Source organism: Cynocephalus volans, chromosome 6 (genome assembly GCF_027409185.1).
Source record: "Cynocephalus volans isolate mCynVol1 chromosome 6, mCynVol1.pri, whole genome shotgun sequence".
In the NCBI taxonomy this organism is placed as follows: Eukaryota; Metazoa; Chordata; class Mammalia; order Dermoptera; family Cynocephalidae; genus Cynocephalus; species Cynocephalus volans.
In genome coordinates, this window is record NC_084465.1 from 148,104,319 (window position 1) to 148,124,862 (window position 20,544).

At 40.0% G+C, this 20,544-nt stretch overlaps 1 protein-coding gene across 11 annotated transcripts in view; it reads left to right on the plus strand.

Annotated features, from left to right (window-relative positions):
* The first annotated feature begins 32 nt into the window (after positions 1-32).
* SVIL (supervillin) overlaps positions 33-20,544 on the plus strand; it is a 146,499-nt gene continuing 125,987 nt past the window's right edge. For 3 of the 11 annotated variants that reach the window (XM_063099648.1, XM_063099652.1, XM_063099643.1), the window contains exon 1: positions 18,160-18,319. Coding sequence is in view for 2 of the 11 variants with exons in the window: in XM_063099650.1 (XP_062955720.1) it covers positions 48-105 (58 nt within the window). In the remaining 9 variants the exon portion in view is untranslated. Of the gene's footprint in view, positions 106-841; positions 1,397-12,086; positions 12,261-18,132; positions 18,320-20,544 lie in introns of those variants that run through there. The other 8 variants (XM_063099646.1, XM_063099645.1, XM_063099644.1 and 5 more) reach the window with 8 other exon arrangements.

Genomic DNA, 20,544 nt, shown 5'->3' on the forward strand with positions numbered 1-20,544 from the left:
TTTTGCTCCAGCCCTAGAGTTAGTTACAAGGTTGGTGATTCATACTGATGTTAGCACGGACAGTTAAGACTCCTGTTATTCTTGCTAACAAGGACACCTACAATTGTAAGTATTTTTGTAAATAGGGTTGTGAAATTTAGTTTTAATGTTTTAAAAATGCAAGTGGCCTTTTAATGTTTAACAAATGTAAATGGCTTTTTAGGAAGTGGTTGAGCTTAATAGTTCATTTTTTTTCATTAGTTAAGGTTCATCTGGTTTTTAAGTGAGCTGAATGACCTGAGATCTATAGAAAAATAGATCTTGCCAGTTCCGAGCACTGACTTTGGTTTTAAGACAACATATTTGTGTTGTTTTAGAGAACATACTTCCAGCACAATTCTTTTTTCTGGTGATTAATTTTATACAGTTATTGAAAGTGGTAAGAAATCCACAGAGGTCTACACAGTTTGTAAATTTGTGGAGACATGTGCCTTTATGGCAGGCTGTTTTTTATATATATGTGCATAGATATGTACGTTACTGAATTTTGGGAATGCTTAGTTCTCTGAGTTTTATCAGTGATGGAGTGTTTTTTTAACCTAAAAACTAAGTTAGAGAAATGTTTGCCCGTTCAATTCTGTATTGTTGTAGCCTGTTCAGTAGACTGCTGCTGTATTTTTAATTTCTCTATAAAACAAGCTGGAAGACAATGTGGACAGTCTAATTGCATTTGAAGTAGCTGCTGGCCAGGCCTATTGCAACAGCTGATGAGCTCCTCTGAGTTTCAAGAGCTATTTCTGGTACATTAGCTGGTATTAAGGCTCTCGAGTTCAGGCCTTAAAAGGCCCGTCCCGTGTGGATTTGCACCACTGCCGCTGATCTCGTCCTCACAAGCTGAAGTGTCCTCAGGTTTCACTTGGATTTACTCAGTAATGGATGGCTCCACCAAAGCCAGATTGGGGAAGTTCAGCCTCGAGGACACCAGGGGACGGAAAACTTCAAAAAGAAGACTCTTTTTATTAATATTTTGGCGTTCTTTTTTCAGAGAAACTTTGGGGATGTAGCCTTCACCTATTTCCTGAATTTGGCATCCAAACGCCTTTTGGAAAGCACCGTTCTAAATTTATCCTGTTCTGAATCATCACTTTTGATAGATGCAGTTGCTTTGTTTGCATTGTGATATTTGATTTTGTGCAACGTTACTTGGGCTAACTTTTGATATTTTACTTTTTGTTTAGAATTTGAAAGTAGTAGTCATTGAAAAGAGACTCAAAGAAAATACTTGAGGACATCCAAAGCCGGATTAGAGGATATAACGTGTTTTGTTTTATTTTTTCATTAGAAAAAATAAGGAATTGCAGTGTGATTTTTTTCCCCCCTTTAACTTAGAGGAACAAGGATTTTACAGATATTTGAAGTAAGTGAAAAATCTTCCTATAAATCTAACTGCAGTTGTTTTTTTTAAAGTGCCATCTGCCTGAGCATGCTTCCTGAGGATTTGTTGACTTGGAACATTGGAATGTTCCTGCCAGTAACTGCTAGTTATTGCAGTTACTCCTGTAGATACCCTTAGGCATATTCTTTTGGTTTTGGAAGGATTGGATTTTTTTTTTTTTCCTTAAGAACAAAAGGACTTACTTCATGGTACAGAGGGGTTTATTAGTAATGATTTGATTAATATAACTTAGTAAGTACATTCTGTCTAAATGTTAACACTTGAAGCCTTGGAATTAAAGTATTTCCGAATACAAAGTACTTGAATTATCATATCACCAGTATGGAAGTGGAGTTCAGAAGGGCACGTTTATTTTACTGCTGTTATTAATCCATGTGGAAATGTAAATTACCAGTGATTCTTTTTGTGAAATCTTTGTTTTGAGATTCTTTACCTTCGTACTCTGATTCTGATTCTTTGGGCTTGATTTATAGAACCTCAGATATTCCAGAACTTATGAGAAAAGTCTCACTTTAGTTTCTAGATTTTGAACTGTATTTCATTTTTTAAGTTCTTCAAGAAAAAATGCTGTAATAGCCTTTTTAATCCCTAAAGATAACTGTGGTCTCTTTGCAATTTAGCTTGGTGATTTTCTTCTGCTGAAAAATACCAATGAGCTGTAGAACATTTAAGGTTTATTTGACATATTGCTCCTTAAAAAAAAAAAGATTGTTTTGTTATACTGTATCAGATGGACATGTATGGCCAGTAATTATTTTTATCAAGTAGGAAAACAGAATATTTATAGAGAAGAACTTCATCGGTGAATACCGCGGTACTGCAACCCTAGGGGGCGTTTGGAAATGCTTTGGGAGCATTTCTGGTTTTACTAATAATTGCTACTGGCTTTTGGGGGAATGTGGTTAAGAGTTGTAAATGCCCAGGGCCAGCCCGTGGCTCACTTGGGAGAGCGTGGTGCTGACAACACCAAGTCAAGGGTTAAGATTCCCTTACCAGTCATCTTTTTTTAAAAAAAGAGTTGTAAATGCCCAATTTACATGCTATACGGGACAGTCCCCTATAACATTACCCTGGCCAAAATGCTGGTGGCATCCTTGTTAAGAAAAACTATAGGTTATAAAAATGATACCATCTGTCCCCAAAGAGAAGCACAAAGTGGTAGGCATTTGGGTACTGCCTCTTCTCATAAAACCTTCTGAGCTCTTGAGGAGTCCAGTAGTTGAGTGTCCTGCCAGGAATCGATCACCTGTGTCACATGAGCAAAGGTGACAGGTGGGCAGAGAGAGAGACTGTGTTACTGACGACTCCTTCTGTCAGGTTAAGACATCGCTTGTCCTTTTTTTGAGATTGTCTAACCAGTGCCACATGTATAACCTTTGAAGTAAAATTTGGTTAAAGAATCCAGCTTACAGTGGGCATCAGTCTTTCAACAAACACTTACTCATCTTTGCTTGTACTTGCGACAGTTTCATGTTAACCAGACCCCTGGAAGACTTTGAATTTCAATTCAGAGTGAACATCTTTGGCAACAACTGGAGTCCTTTAATGTTCTACAACTGAGAAATTGTGTCCAAAGGAAAGGGCCACCAGGTTTTATGAGGATGTGCTGTGAGCTACAGTGTGCAGGGTCACAGGCTGTGTGGAGAGTTATGGAGAGTTAACCACTAGAGGCCTCTTTTTATTGTTAGGATACAAAAGGAAGCCTTGAAACCAGCTTGTTAATAGCAAGTCATCTCCCTACTCTAGGGCTGCCTAGGCTTCTAGGACACTCCTTGCAATTCAGGGGTGCCTTGCTGTGACCAGGAGTATCCCCCAATCTGGAACTTTCTGGCAGTGTGGGCTTCCTTGTTTAGTGACTAAACCAGGATCCTTTTGGTCATGCTGTCCCTGTTGGATCCCAAGGCCTCTGTGTCTGTCTCTGAAATGATGCTTCTGCCCCACCACCTCCTCTTGAGCCTTGTCATCTCTGATTTGGAATATTGCATGGCCCATAATGGGTCCCTTTTCTTCCATGTTCTCCTCTGTCTAGTCTATCCTCAGAATGACCTCCCTAAAACAAAGATCTGATCGTGTCCAAGACAAACCCTCATGGTTCCTCACTGCTTACATGCTAAAGCTGGACTTCTTAGCCTCCCCTTCAGGACTTTTCATGCCACTCGTTTTTGCTCTTCTGGAAGTGTTCCGCCTCCCCTTGCCTGCTAGGGTAGTGATATCAAATGAGATGTGCCCAGAAACTTCCTCTGGCCTCCAAGGCCTTGACTCCAGCCTTTGCTATAGGGCAGCTGGCACCATGTCCTGGTGCTCCCTTTTTTGTAGGGGGATGTCCAACAAGGCACCTGGGTCTCAGTCTTCTTGCCACCCCCAGGGTCCGGCCCAGTGCCTGCTACCCAGCGGGCACTCCACAAACGTGAGTTACTTGAATTGAATTGTAATGACTTATGGGTTCTTCATATCAAAATTTAACTGTGTTCCATCAAATACTTTTGCCATTGTTATTTATTATTCTGTGTTATAAATTCTCCTTTTTCTCATATCTAATAATGCAACAGAAATATTTGCCTTACTTATAACAGGCCTGATGGGGTTTCTGTATACATGCTTTTGCCAACACAGGAAATTAAGGTGCATTTGATGAAGTCAGCCACTTCACTGTTGGAGCCTTGCCTGAAATGAGGAAACTTATCTAGTGGTGCAATTTGACTTATGTGCTTTTCCCAAGCTTTAAACTTTATCTTCGTAGGTAACACATTTCTGGAATTATTTGCACTATAGACCTCAGGGAGAAGAGCAGCACCTTGTTCAGAGAGATCTTTGTCCCTCACAGGGACACTCCCTGTTGTAGGAGGTTTTGAAAGAGGCATGCATTTTGACTCATAACTTGCTTATTATTCTCTTCTGAAAGTTGATTCTTTAATCCCAAGCAAGTTCATAACCTGTGTCTACCTGGTGTTGTGTAAATACAGTAAAAGAAATTGTTTTAATGTTTGCTTTGGGATTATTGATTTACCCATGTCACAGCCTTGGATTTATTCATTTCAGCACATATTTATTGAGTTCTTTGCCTGTGCAGAGCTCTGGGTTGGATGCTGGGGGTGCAGAAGACTAAAGGATGTTTCCTGTCCTTAGTGACCCCATTCCCTAGAGGGGTTCAGACAGGGATATCGTGAAGCTATTGTACCAGTCAGGCTGGAAGGAATGAACAGTAATAACATACCATCCATTATGACCATGTGCCAGGCTCAATGCCAAGCTCTTTACCTCTACATTATATTATTTAATTTTTATAATAGCCCCTGAGAAATATTAGGATCATTATTCCCATTCTGCTGAGGGAAAAACTGAGGCTTAGAGAGGCTTGCCCAGGGCACATACCGTGGGGTCAAGGGAGAGCCGGATTTGAAGCCATACCTATCTGACTTCAATGCCATATTCATAACCACTGCTTAAAACAGTGTGGCTCAGACTTTAATAGGAATCACCTGTGATTTTGTTCATGTACAGCTTCTGATTCAGTAGGTCTGGGGCAGGGGCAGAGAGATTCTGCAAACAAGAGCAGCGCAATAATTTTCCACGTGGGGCAGGTGGTTTGCAGAAGGCTTCCCAGGGGTGACGGTGGTCTTCCAAGGCTAGCTCGTCCTTCTGTGCTTTTTTTTTCATGCCATCCCTTTCTACTCTTTGCCTACACAGTCATCCCCCATTTCTCTTATTTTCAACTTCTGCCCTTCTCCTGGCTCCTTCTCCTCCTGTTGAAAACATACTCAAGTTTCCTCCATCCTAAATAAAGCTCCCCTTGACCTCAAGCTATCTCTTGTTTCTTTCACCGCCCCTTCACTCCTCAGCACCGACAGCGAGCTGTTCTGTTTTCTCCTCTCTGAGACCTTCGTGATCTCCCCATTGCTGTGGCCTCCCTGTAGATTTACCTGTGCGCACCTCTGTGGGAACCCCATCTCGGGTCTAGGGTGGTGATTGGGCTCGGGCCTCCACAACACAGTGTCCACAGACTGCTGTGATCTTGATACCCCTCTCGGCTTTATTTCTGCATCATTGTCTGTCTCTTCACTTGCTTAGCTCTCCTGAGTTAGGGTCCATTTAAGATAAAAATTCTTGTGCTGCTCTTTACGAGTTATGTGACCTGTCCATTTCAGATGGAAATATTCTTTGGATTTTACAGCTTTCTTTCTCTTTGTAATTAGAAGTTAATATCTAATTAAGCTGTGTGAGTGTTTGTATCCTATATATCCAGTATTGCTAGAATTATGCATTTTAAAAAAGAACATTTAGGTTCTAGATGAAGACCCAAAGAGCTTTTATAAATAATGCACCTACAATTTGTGAACTGTGTTTTGGTTAATCAGAGCCCTCTTGTTTCATTCTGGATTTTCAGTTACGTTCTAAGTATGGAAAATTGGCAAGTAATTTAGGCTTGGATACATACACTGAACAGAAAACCATATTGATATTTTTAGATTTTTAAGATTTCAGATACTTTAAGATTTTAAATATTTTTATACATTCTGAAGCATTGTACCTAATTTTACAGTACTTAACCAAAAATTTTTAAATACATACATGTTATAATTGCACATGTGTTACACATAACAAAAAACAACCAACCACTCCAGCCAAGACCCAAATAGGAAAGCAGCTGATTTTGAGTAGCTTAAAATATATTGAGTTGAGATGTACGTCATATAAGCTAAAATAATCTTTGAAAATTTTAGTACTATTTTTGTATACAAGTTTTCTTAGCAATTTTTTGTTTAATTTAAGCTGATATTTTAGTTTACCATGTGCTAAAATAGTCACAAAATTCAGCTACAATCGTTTATTTTGCAGTTTGTTCTTTTACCAGTTGCCATTATGAAACCCAATGACAAATGTCATCTTAATGTCTGTCATTTGTTTGCAAACATTGTTTCAGATACCTAACCCAAGTAATGCCGCTATCGGTCTGAGCCGGGTTAGGAGAAAATGCTTGGGTGTGCTAGTAAGAGGTAGATGGCTGTAAAAATTATGCTTATAGTCTTAATTTCCTCCAGATGTTCATTTTAGCCACACACATAATTGTTTGGCTTTATGATTTCATACATTTCGGATTGAAAGTGTTGAATATTTAAAAATTCTGTGATCAGATCAAAATTGTTGTGGTGCTTTAGACGAGAGTGACTAAGCTTTGTACACTCTATTCCAACACGGGATCCTCCCATTTGAGATAGAATTTATTTATCTGAATTTGTAGCAGTTCTGCTCTCCGGACGCTTCAGAGAACTTTGGGACTGCTAGCTAACTGTTCATCAGTATTTCGAAAGGAAGTTACAGTAAGACAGAATGGGGAACGAATGGAAGGAAAGTCAGTGGGGGAGTATCTGCAAACAAGCTTGTGACTCCCCCACCCCCAAAACTCTGAAGAAGTGTCTTTCCTGCATTCAGTGGAGGAAAAACATTTCATTTGGAAATTGCAGGTGTTTGACCCTGAGGAGTGCTTGGGACAACGGCTAGGATAAGAGGGAGCAGCACTGGTCTTCTTTAAGAACCAGCTGTGTGACCTTGGGTAAGCTGTAAACCTTGCTGAGCCTAAGTGGACTCATTCATTCAAATGAGGGTTGGACAGGAGGATTTCTAAGATCCCTTCTGCTTGTTTGAATTTGTAATGCAAAGGTTTCAGAACTTAAAAATATTCCAGTCTTCCCTGCAAAGGAGACCCTGGATCTAGGTGGGAGAGCAAGAATAAGTTAGAAATGTCTCGAGGAAAAAGATCTTGTTTTTATCATCTTCTTGTTGTTCTTGCTTGTTTCTGTTGAAATCTGCAGCATATTTCTTCCTGCTATGTTGGCCTGATCATCCATTCTTTATCTTCAGTCCTTTATTTTGGAAAGTCACTGTCATCTCTTCAGATTAAGCTCTCATAATTTCTTTTGTATTCGTTTAAATACTTAATTTTTTTTTCTCTAACCTGATTTATTCTTATCTTCTTTTGGACTTTTGCTTCTTCTCCTGATGTGAAACCCCAAAGTGGTCACTGCGAACTCCAGCAGAGATGCCTGAGATAGGCAGAGTTTTCCTGTCCACAACAGGGTAGGGTATGCTTGGGGCTTTCTTTTCCCTTCAAGTTTATTAGCTCACGGCCATGCACTCATTCACTATCAACGATTATTTTCTGAGCTGGTGTAGGTGTTGGGGAAAGAGCAGTGGAAAACAAAATCCCCGCCCTCGTGGAGCTTAAGTTCTACTGGCAGGTGCTCATGTACCCCTGTGATTCTCCTGATCTTCAGTCCTTCATCTGTCTTTCAAGTGTTTGGTTAAATGACATAATTTAAAATGCCCGCCATGACCTTACATAGCCACTGTGTGTGTGCGTGCATGTGTGTATGTGTGTTGAGAATACTTAAGATCTACTTTCTTAGCAAGTTTCAGGTGTATGATACATTATGATTAATGATAGTCACTATTCTGTGCATTAGATCTCTAGAACTTGTTCATCTTATAACTGCAAGTTTATACCCTTTGACGAGCATCTCCCATTTCCTCCTACCCCCAACCTTTGGTACCCACCCTTCCGCTCTCCATTTCTGTGAGTCTGATTTTTATATCAAAACATCATGTTGTACACCTTGAGCATATACAATTTTTATTTGTCAATTATACCTCAGTAAAGCTGAAAAAAAAAAACTGCATCGTTTTTTACCCAAAGAAGGTACTTGGTAGTTTTAGTATCTACCCACTGTTTGCATTTTCTGTCTTCTGAAATTCTCTCATCCCTTATAATTTATACTGATAAAGTTCATAAGCTTTTTAAAAAATTGGTTTAATTTAGGCAAGTATAGGTCAAATACTCATCTCTCTCTATTTTTTTTTAATCCATGTTCTCTCCACTATCATAAAGTGCTATCTATAAAATGTTGATTCATTGCCAAGGCAAAGGGTCATGTTCATGTTACTCAACCAGGATGTCACAGAAATAAATCATTGAATCAACTTGACTTCTTTCTTACTTTCAGACTTTGTCTCAGAACTTTATTCAACTTAGCAAAAGTTAAAGATAAATTTTACCTGAAGAGTTTGAAGTGATTTTTAGAGAGTTTAGTAACATTAGATGAATTATTGAATATCACTAGACATGTCCGAGAATCTGTCTTACAACTGAAATTTGGAGTCTGTAATCTTTGTGTATATTTTTCTTTTTAAATCTGTCTTACAACTGAAATTTGGAGTCTGTAATCTTTGTGTATATTTTTCTTTTTAAGATAATTTAATCTGGTCACCTCCATCACCAGGTGAAGCTGATTTTATACAAACTAGTATATTTACTGTCTTCCTACCTATATTATATGTTACTACTATTTTTACATTTAATTTTGCACAAGTTGAAAGAGGTTGCTTGATTCATAGGACCATAAACATTTCAACATTTGTCCACAAGATAATTATTTCATTAAAAGTAAATTACAATTGATTCAGTAGCTCTAGATGATAATGTTAATCAGATGGTAACTGGATGCTCTAAGATTTGAGGAGAACAAATTACCTTGGCATTTTAATGGAGAGCATTTTCTGAGCTAATTTGTATGCACATAGCATCTCTCTGGCGAACGTGAGAGTTGGTGGTGTTTTCTACAATAAATGAGCTCAATTACAAAAAAAAAAAAAAAAATACTGACTGGTGACTCCAAAAAAAACCAAATTGTTATTTGGGGGCAGGTAAAACCAAAATTGTTATTTCAGGGAAGTTGTGTTTCAAGATGACCACTGTAAAAGATGATTTCGTTGAGCAGATGTTTTTAAACTGAAGTCCATGAACAGTCTTTAGAAGGTCAGAACATCTCCTGAAAACTACAATGAAAACATGTTCCTTTTTCTGAAAGCTCATTTAATAGAGGAGAGGATCTATTGTTTTCATCACTTTTCTTAGAGGGGCTGTGACTCTCAGAAAGTTAAGATCAAATGCTTAAGTCACATTCTGATTATTTATATAGAAGTGAAGATCTTGGAAGTACCTGGAGGTCTCTAGATAAAGTCCAGCTGAACCTCACAGCTCTTTAGCGGGCCCATCCACCCATTGAAAGAAGGTCAGGACCGTCTAGTAGAATTGGAAATGTTCTCTAATTAGTGTCCTAGATGGAAATGTTCTCTAATTAGTGCTGTTCTGTTGGGTAGCCACTAGCCACAGGTGGCTGTTGAGCACTTGAAAATGTGGCCGGTGTAACCAAGGAATGGAACTTTAAACTTGACTTTATTGTAATTAGTTCAAACTGCTATGGTACTGTGTGTTGGGCAGTGCAGGACTAGAGGAAGTGGATTTTTGCTTTATGTATCTGCCCATTAGACTTCAGGAACTGCAGCATATCACCAATTGATCTATGTAATTTAGGATGCGTGGATTGCAGAGGAAAAAAATCTAAAATATGATGTTTTTCAAAAGAAATTGAAGCTTGTTATATCAGAGGAAGAAGTTCTGTGGATTCCGCATCCCTCCCACCTATTCACTTATTTCACAGCCCCAGTGCAAGTGTGCACACACACGCAGTACATTCTGTAGGTTCTTTGTAGCCCTGAACACATTGTGTCAATTCCACGTTTTGAATTATGTATTCAGAGACACACACTTTACAGTCTCACTATCGCCAGTAACATCCAAGCTGAATCCTTTAAGCTGACCTTACAAGGCAGCACTTGCTTAAAGAGCAGTGGGATGGGAAGGGCTTTGAATTCAGGGACAATGTGGTTTGGGAGGGTTGTAGTCTCTAATTTGTTGACAGCATATCCTTCGGCTGCTTTCTTGTTCTTTCCTAAGTTTGTGTTTTGGTTTAAGTTCATGCGGTTGTGTGAGAAATTAGTTTAAGTGATCTTTTGCTTTTGCTTTTAACTTTTTTTTTTTTTAAGTGGATATAAACTAACAATGTCCTTTGGGAACCAGGGCTGTGATGTTTATGATTAGTAGACTTTGATGATGGCTTGTGTGAGATCTTGTCCTTACCAAGCAGACCATGCTAAATACTCATCATTTGTTCATTCATTCTGGTTATTTTTGATGCTCTGCTGTGGCTGGTAAAGATGTCATGTATTCTCCCTCCAATGTCTACAACTCATAACCCCCTGACAAGTTAGAATGTGTGTGGCGTAGGGCTGTATGATGGGAAGAACAAACACTGCCCTGTGATCCCAGACGAGTCACTTAACGTCTCAGGGAGCTTTGTCATCTGAAAAATGAGGTATTGACCCACATCATCTCTGAGGTTCTCTGCTGCTCCCAAGTCTCGTGTGTGTGTGTGTGTGTGTGTGTGTGTGTGTGTGTGTGTGTGTATTTAGCTTTTCATCATGAGTTTTCTTATTAAAATGAACCCACATAGGAGTGGATGAGAACTCTTGTGCCATGTAGGAAATGAAGGCTGGAGGGTGTATTAGGATGGAGAAGGGGCCAGGCTGGCTGGCTTAGCCCGATGTCCAAGGTGGTGGACCTCATACCCCTGCAGCCCAGGTGGTTGTGACATCCTTTGGAAGCCTTGTGGACATGGAATATGATTTTTAGGCATCATTATACTTTGTGGAAAGATGTGCTATTTTCTCCTCTGATCTCTTTGTTGATGCTGTCATGACAGTAACCTCAGTGGCACCCCTGCTCCTGCGTGCCTTACATGCTCTGCCTCTGCGTCTGTGCTCTCCTCAGTCTGGAAGCCCCTCCCTGCCAACCTCAGGCAGTTTTCCAGCCACAGGAAACTTGCTGTTTTTATTGGTGTATTCATCAATTTTTGTTGCTTATAACAGAACACTTGAAGCTGGGTAATTTATAAGAAAACAAAATTTATTTTACAGTTTGGAGGCTGGGAAGTCCAAGGTCCAGGGAACACATCTGGCAAGGGCCTTCTTAGTGGTGACTCTCCACAGCAAGGCAGGGTACATGGCAAGAATGGGCTGAGCAAGAGAGAGCTAAGCTTCGCACTGGCTCTCCTTATAAAGACATCAGAACCACACTCATAACCACTCACTAAACCATCAATGAATTAATCCATTCAGGAGGGTACAGTCCTCACAACCTAATCACCTCTTATTGACTCCACCTTTCAATTACCATAATAAGTTTTTTCACCCTCTTATCACTGTTACAGTAGAAATTGAGTTGCCAATACATGAACTTTTGGGGTACACGTTTTACCCATAGCAGTTGGGAAATTCCCCTTGGGATTACACATTCCTCCTTTCAAGGTCCCACAATGCATTGCTAGTTCTAAGCAGTCTTATAGAAAGTGCTGGTGTCCTTGTGTGTAGAGTAACACAAGGAGGTAAGATAATTCTCTACTGCATTTCTTTTTAGCTGAAATCAAGACAGATTAGAACACAACAGGACTTACCTGTTTCTTAAAAGAATCTGTTATGAAATATACAGAATAAAAAGGCAGGGATAGTTCCTCACTTTCCGTTTAACCCTTGCATTAAGAGTAGATGAATAAATGGGTTTAATTGAATTAGGTGACTATATATGAAAAACAATTCAGCTGAGCTGTTGAGCTGAATGGATGTTTTTAAAATAACCAATGCAGTTGACTCTCTGAGTTACCACCTGACCTTATTTGGTCTGTCGGAAGGGTGTGTGAATGCTCTGGGACAATATGAGCAGACTTGTCCTCTCTCTCTCCCCCTCTTTCCTGTTATCCTTATCTCCCCCTATCTCCACCTCTCCTCTCTTTTTTCTTCTTCTTCCTCTTTCTTTTTCTTTCTCTTCCTTTCTTCCTATTTTTTCTATTTTCTCATATTTTCTTTTCTTCTGTTGTCTCTCCTTTTTCCTCTTCAGCTTATCGGTCAAGATATAACAACATAACTATGAATCTCTGTAAGTGTTACTGATGTTAATGTGTATGATGGTCATTTTTAAGACATATATATATATAAAACTCCCTTTATACTGTATATATATGTATATCTCCCTTTATATAGTGCACGTATATATATATCTCTCCTTTTTTATGTGTGTGTGTGTGTGTGTGTGTGTGTGTGTGTGTGTATCATTCTCTGTACAGTTTGGATAGGTTTTGTAATGCTGCTGATACTAAAAATGATCTTTTAAAAATTATTATATTCTGAAACATAAAATCTGATTTCTAGACATCACTATACTTTGTGCAAAGAGGCTGTTATTTCTTGTCAGAGTGAATTGGTAATCTTTTCTTCTCTGTTATTTGTTTACATATGTACTTTATATGTGCTTATGTATGAATGAATAACAACCAGAAACTATCTACTTATTGTAAAGTGTAGTTTCCACTGGTAATAAGGAGAAAATGAATACTTGACAGTCTAGTTTAATTTTAATAGAGCAAAAATTAAAATCAAACTTCAGTTTCTACTTTGGTGTTTGTTAACTCAAATTTAAAATTAGAAATGTGGTCATTATTTGGCAGTTCAGGCTTTATAACGGAGACCATATCGTATTGTATGTGTGTATGTGCTGGTCTTTAAAAATAGATACTGCCTCGAAGAGACGAACATCAATCGTCACCTGTATTCACGGCTGATTACCGTGAATCGGTAAGCTTTGGGGATCGTGGCTGTTAAGCTTTGGGGATCGTGGCTGTGAGTTTATGATTCTTCCAAGGAGCACTAAATACCAGCTTTAGCTGCATTCAGTTCATCTTTGGTCAAAGCTCTTTTGTTTTAAAAGCTAACTGCTGAAGAGTAAATACTCTTGACCCTAACCGTAAATATTTGTCATACGTCTGTTTTATTTTACTTTTAACTGACCAAAATCGTTTTGGCAGAAGAGTCATTAAAGTTTGACAGCACAACAAATTACACAAAATCCTGAACTTCACATCTCTGGTTTTTCTCACACAGGCATCAACTGTGGCTTATAATCCATTTGCAAACAGTTTCTCTTCGGTATTGAAAATCTCCTAAAACGTGTACTCTTAAGCAAACGAAGTTAAAGAACATAAACACAGATGACTGAAAAAAAAAAGGTGTTTTTGTGTATAGTGTCTTCTCTCAGTCCTCTGAGAAATTCAAAGAGGATCATTCATTTTAAGAGTCTCTGGCTTAAATTGTAGAGCCTTCAGGCCACGGCTGTTGTTCATCCTCTGATTGTCTTTCCTTTGAGGGATTTGGTGTCATTTGGGCTGCTTAGGAGGTGACAAAGCTACCTGGATCTTGAGTTGCTGCTTGTAGGACAAAATCCCCCTGCTGCATGCTTTTGGAGCACAGGAGCATGTGGTGGCCATCCAGCTCTCTGCATTAAGGTGTCTATTGGAAGAGCTCATTTGTAACCTGGAAGGGAAGGAATCCTCTAGAGTCTGCTAGGACCATGGTTTCTGGAGAGTCACACATGAGTGAACGAAGGCATGTGGGCTTTGTCAGTGCCTGAGAGGGTCCAGGCTGGGCCTGGCGTTGTGAGTCTTTGAGACGCACAGCTGAGGAAGGCTTGGGTCTGACCGTGCTTTGACTTTTGCCTTTGTGTAACCACTAATCCAGAAGAATCCTGCCTGAGGCCCCAGAGGCTGCTCCTCTTCTCTTCAGCAGAGTCTTGTTTTGTCAGGGAGTTGCAAACAGCCTGGTGTAGTCAGGAAAGACAGTTTTTTCCTTTCCACGGTTTTATGGACAATAAAGGAAAACTTGAATTTGACAAACCGTACAGTAAATTCCCCTTCCCCAGGAATTATGGGTCAAGATCTTGATTCTTAATCCAAGCAGTGTGTAGCTTTTGTGTTTCTGCTTCCTTATAGAACTTTTACTAAAATCAAATTTATTAGACATTCGCTCATTCTGAAGAGGATTGGATTAGCCAGTCTCTCCACGAGAACATTCCTATCTGTGTAAGTGAGCCCCTGGAAAGCAGTCATGTCTCTACGCATGCTGCCCACAGGAGCACATCCCTGATTGTTTTATCACTGATTAGAGGTTAGCAGGACATTTTAATATGGCCACGATAATGGCAGCTGGTATTTCAGGATCGAAAACCAAACCTCTTAACATCTTGGCCAGATTGTGGAATATTCTAGTGGGATCAGTCTTCTAAATCAAATATCCTTATTTGCTGTCAAATTTAGCCTACACTAGCCAGCTTTGTTTTTTCCTCTGTTCCATAAAGAGCCTCACCGAAACTAATTTGAGAAAAATCTAATCTCTGTTGAAAAGATGGAATCCATGAACAAGTGGACTGTATACCTTGGAGGGTACACAGGACTCTCGTGGTCACTGTCCCTAGTAGGATCCCTCCAAGAAATCTCCAAAAATGATTTACCATCACATACTTTATGGCAATTTTCTAGTTAAGTGGACAGAATTTCTTAATGTGAGTTTGCTTGTTCTCTAGTTGACTTGTGTTTAAACAGCCAGTGTGTATCGCAAAGAACATCTTACACACACCCATACACACACCATTGAAGAATGTGGCACATGAAAAGACTATTCTAGAGTCAATCAGTGACTTGGCCTCTGTGAGGGCCTGGCTCCAGGCAGATGAAAGCTTTGCTTGGGTGTATTCTGGGTCTACTCTGGCTGTATTCTTTAGTCTGTCATTTTAGGATTGGGCAAAAGAATTGACTAATACATTATTTCAAATGTAAAATGAATCCTATTGCTGCTCAGAGAAATACATGAACTGCCATGCACTTGTCAGGGAGGAAAAACTCTTTCTTTATCCTCTTAGGCTCAGTGACTGGGGGCCTGCAAATTTAACTGACAAATGTCAGATTAATAGGAGAAAGGAACACAAATTTTATTAATATTATTTTATGTGCATGGAAGTTCACAGAAAAAAAGTGAAATTCAAAGAAAGGTTTAGACTTGGGAGCTTATATACCCTTCTTATTAAAGGAAAGAGGGTTTGGGCTTCAAGGGATGACAAATTCTGGGGAAGTAACTAGGAAATATATGGGGGAAACTAATGGGAGATAAGGGTTATTTTCATAAGGTTTGTTTATGCAGGCTCACCTTGGTGCTCACTCCTCATCTCTAGTGATGAGTTGTGCTTCTCTTCCTAGTACAGGAGACGGGGTCGCCTTCACAGAGGAAGGTTTATGCCCTGCTTGTAGACAGAAAAGGAAGGGGCAGAGAACAATTCCTGCATCTGCCGAGTCTCAGTTGCCTTCAGTTCCAAATAATCCTTATGCCAAAGTAGCATACTTTGCAGTGGCAAATTCAGGACCCCTTCACACTTTACATAAAAAATATCAATGCAGCATAGTAAATCCTAATGTTAGATTACCAGGTTTTCAGTATGAGGTTTTATTTATCTGGAATCTGTCTTGTATATCAATTTATTGTATGTTTTATTTGATTTTGGAACAACTTGCATCTATACAAGTATATCATAATTGCCCAAACCCCAGTGTTCTAGAACAGGTTTACATGTTTTTGTCTTAAAGATGGAAATACAATTTTCTCACATCGTAGAGGTTTAATAAGCTACCTAACTGTGAGCTGAAATAACCTTGAGTTGATAAAGACTTAAGCAAAAACTAAATTTGGTCTTCTTTAGAAGCATATTATATTATGTGTGGTCATTGTAAATTGTGTAGGAAAAGCGTCAACTTCAGTTTAAATTTGCTAGGCTGAAATGAATATGCGGAAGTCAGCGTGGAAGTCTGTTTGAAGTATGGTGAACTGTCAGTTATTCTGAAAATTGGATATTTCAAAAGAGGTAGATATCTTTAAACAAATCTGTATAGGATTTGGAAAATGTTTTTGTACTCATATTTGATATTATGTCTAATATTTAGGACTTCTAATCATTGCTGTCCCAATGCTTGGTACATAGCAAGTGCTCAATGAATATTTGTGGAGTGAAGAAATTAATGACTGGAACACACACACACACACACACACACACACACACACACACACACACACTCTCTCTCTCTCTCTCTCTCTCTTGAATGAGATGAAAGTACAAAGAGCTGAAAGCCTGTTTGATTTCCTCATCCGCCAAGCTCCCTAGTGAAAAATTGCTTTGTAACACTTCTGATTCATTCAAACCTTCTCCAGAAGGAGAGTAATTGTTTTTGTTTTAGACAGTTCTATTTTTATACTTCAGGTGACAAGGAACAACCAGCTTTAGCTTTTATCAAGATGAGTAATTAAATACAGAAGGTAATGCCAGTAAAATTGAAATCAAATCTGTCATTTGATCCAGTGCTGTGTTGAATTCACTTTGTGAACTGGTGGGGGGAAATATGCTAAATAATACACCCTTGAATTTTAAGAAATATCTGGGAGAATTAGGATAATTTAAACAGGTTTAAAAACAGGGTGGTAAATGTTTAGAAAATTGTTTAATTAAAGCTGAAGCAAATGAGATGAGATCAGTCCTTAGATTGTGATGTAACCGTTTTTTAAAAGAGCAATCGATTGGTATTTCTTAAATAGCTGCTGTCATTTACCTTAAAAGGTTTGCTAACTTGATGTCTGACTTTAGGCTTTCTCTGTGGTCCCTTACGCCACTATGTATGGTTCAAATTCCAACACTTTTAGTGACTACTAGTATTAGTATGGGCATGTAAGTTAACCTCTGCCTCAGTTTCCTTATCTATAAAATGGGAATGATAATAGTACATAGCACATAGGGTTGTTATGAAGAGCAAATGGGTTGACACATTGTAGAACACCTGCAGCACCACTTGCCCCATGACCATGTTTATCGAATAATTACAACCATTATAATTAATCCTCATAAAGATTTTACTGCATTTTTTTGTACCTTTTGTGTTAAAAGTAGATGATTTGAACCTATGATTTTCATGAAATCTGGGGAAACTATTTAATATCCTTTAATTTTTTTTGAAAAAGGGCTTAAAAAGGTTTTATCTTGATATTGGTAGCAATAATAGAAAGTTCCTACTCCTGATTTCTAAGTGGCTATTCCCAAGCCAGTTTCCTAAGGAGAGTGAGCTCAGAACCACATTTATCCAGCATTATGCAACCGTTTTACATCGGGAAGGCCTTGGCCACAGCGGTCTTATACATTCCCCTTATACAAGGGGAAGGAAAACTGCTACTGATATGGAATTAGTTGAGTTTTTGGAACTCATATGTAGGATAATTACCTGGATTTTAGTACACTTAGGTGGGTCTTTAAAACATACATAAAAGAAGAAAACATTCTTCTGGTTGAAATGTCAAATTGTAGATGGATGTCTGCATATTTATTCATCTAGGGGAAATTTTGGATGAATTGAAATAAAATATTTTAATTAGAGCCATATCACCATGGGTTTGGAACAGATCATAATTTATCAAAGTCATTGTTTTCCAAAATTGAATTGTTATTCTAATTGTTTGATAAAGTGCTTGAAAAATACAGTTTGTAGGACTCCATGCAGATCTATTTACTTAAAACCAGAGGGTACGGACTGTCAACCTCCCCCAAGCGATTCTGATGTATGGCATGAGTGGGGGTGTCACTGGCATTGCCCCATCCCTTCCTCTACAGCATCTTGCTTTAATGACACCCAGCCATCGTCCTGAATGAACCCCTCAGCTGTGGGGCATTGTGAACATTGTTCTAATTAGCCTGAATAGTCAGGACATTTGTGAACTAAGAAAAGCACACTTACTAAGTATCTAAGGATAGTCTGAAAATTTTTTCCTTTGCTAAGTTTTTTTTCTTTTTTTGGTTATGTTTTTTAGCCGCATTACTTAAATCTCTTAGAAAATCATATTTAAAATCCAAGAGAATTCATGATATCCTCTTCTTTTTACTGGGTTCAAAGCTCCAGAGCTGTTTCTTCTAAATACAGATTATTCGCTGAGCTACAGTGTACTTGGGCAGAGCACCCAGGGATGACAGCACTGTCCCCAACCCAGTCTCACGAGTAGGGAGATCATTTATCAGTGCACGTGATTCCGCTGTAATTGAGCCCAGCACACAGAGGCGCTCCCTCCAACCCATCACTGCTGGTATGTATGATATCAAGAATGTACAGTCATTTTATTGCCTGATGTTATTACCAACACTTGAGAAGCTGGAAGAGGGGTGGAAGGAGAGCAGAAAACTCTGAAATATTTTCCCCAAGAATAACTGGAACAAGGAGATTTCATTTCATTGGCCACTGGGGACCCATAGTCAGTTGTTACCATCTGAGCTCTTCTGATTTCCCAGGACCCTTGCTCAGATGACCTCACCACCTGGCTGGTTCGCACAGGCCTCTGGGGTTGAAGCAGACTCTCTTCTCTCTTGTAATGAGAAGAAGTGCTGAGAATTGATTTTTTTTCTGAGATTGCTGAGGAGGTGAGTCCTGCCAATATCTGGGGTGCCCCCTAGGGCAGATGGCTCTTTCTAGAAAAAAATGAGCTGACATACTGCTGACAGATATTATACCATTTCATCCCCCACCCCCTCCCATTAGGCCATTTGGTGTCCCCTGGAGCTTAATGTCCATGGAATTAGAGATTCCCTGCCTTGTTGCTGGCATGGCCCCTTTTTCTTACTTTATCCATATATAACCCTGAACCTGTAGGTTGCCCCGTGTGTGGGGGTCCCAGGGAGTCAGCAGGCTCCGGTCACCTTGAAGGATTCACTCTTGAGTTCTGACTGGTTGAAACCAGAAGTTCTCCAAGTAGTTGCTTTGCTTCTGAGATATTCCTTTTCCTCATTTGTAATATACTTTAGAGCCGGGGTCCTGGCTGCCTTTTAACCACATTTAACAGTAATCAGCCTCACCTTTTGGCACCCCTTGACTTTAGGTTTCTTTACCTTTGGCACTGGTTTGCTCCCATTCTCTCCAAAACACTCCAGGATGTTATAAAATGTCAAGCGACTTTTATCTTAAACAAGGGGCAGCATTCAAACCTTCGTATGTCGTAGGGACATGCCTGCCAGAGCTAAAATGAGACTCTTAGCACATCCTGTCCTGGCTTGGGAGCAGTTGGGAATGAGTAACCCCTTGACACGTACTAGTGGCTCTCCCCCACTTCTGTCCCTGTCTGGGATGAGCTGGAGCTGTGGCTGCCCCAGCATGTAGACCTGACGTTTAAAAGAGTTCAAGCCTCTAAAAAGAGGGGCATTTAAGTGCTTTCCGATATTAAAAAAAAAAAAAAGTGAATGGGCAGTGTACTGGAGACAGTGGACAAGCTTCCTGTTCACTGAAGAAAAGTAAATCAAGAATTCTAGTAACATGGATTTAGGTGAGGCAAAGTAGATCGTGAGGTGTAGAGATTGTTCCCCAGTGAGAACACTTGACTGAGGAAGGAGAAGGTAACATTTCTTTCAGGCACTGAGTGCATGGAATATAAGTATTACTCATTATTATCCAAAAAAGCAAAAAGAAATCAAGATGATTCATATGGAAGGAGCAGAACCATGTCCACAGCAAATACGAAATAGCCCAGTGTGAACTGGCAGCTTTTATGAGCGAGCTGTGCTTTGAGTACTAGAAAGCCTCCTTAGGCAGCTCAGAAGCTCACAGTGAGTGGGCACACGAATGATCACAATCTGATGTGTGTGTCACGGGTTGCAGAAATTGAGCAAGAGGCTGAGGGTGTCTGGGAGGCGCAAAGGACGGGTAGTATCCCAATCAGTGGAGAGGTGGGGGTCGGTGGGCAGGAGGGACAGGCAAACGAAGGCAGGACGAAGGGAGCGTGTTTGGTCAATGGAGAGCGGTGTGTTTACTGGGTGTTCTGAATAGGGCAGGTGTTCACGGCCATGGGAAGGATGGAATGGTGGAGGTGGTGGCACTGAAGGTAGATCAGAGGCAGCTGTGATTGGACAAGTCTCGAACTACTACAGTGGCAGCAGGAAGAAGAAAGGGACCAGCGAGGGGGAGGGAAGAATTGCCCGGGTTGAGGGATTGATTAGATATAGAGATCTACAAGAGTCCAAGAGACACAGTGGGATGAACCACTCAAGTCCACAGGGAGCCACAGGATATCAATGAGAAGAGGGTGGGGGTGCTCCGGTGACAAAGTGTGAGCTGTTCTGTCCTCCCCAGTGCATCCTGGCAGAGGTAGGTCACAGGCAGCAGGAAGCAGGCCAAGCTTGGTGTCCTCAGCCAGAGGATTCTGCAGGGAGGGAACTGCCACCCCGGCCTCAGCTGCCTGACGTCCCTCTCACAGTAGAGAAGCTAATCCTGCCTGGCCCGGCTGGAAGCCTGGTGGGTGGCCTTGAGCAAGAACACCTGACAGGG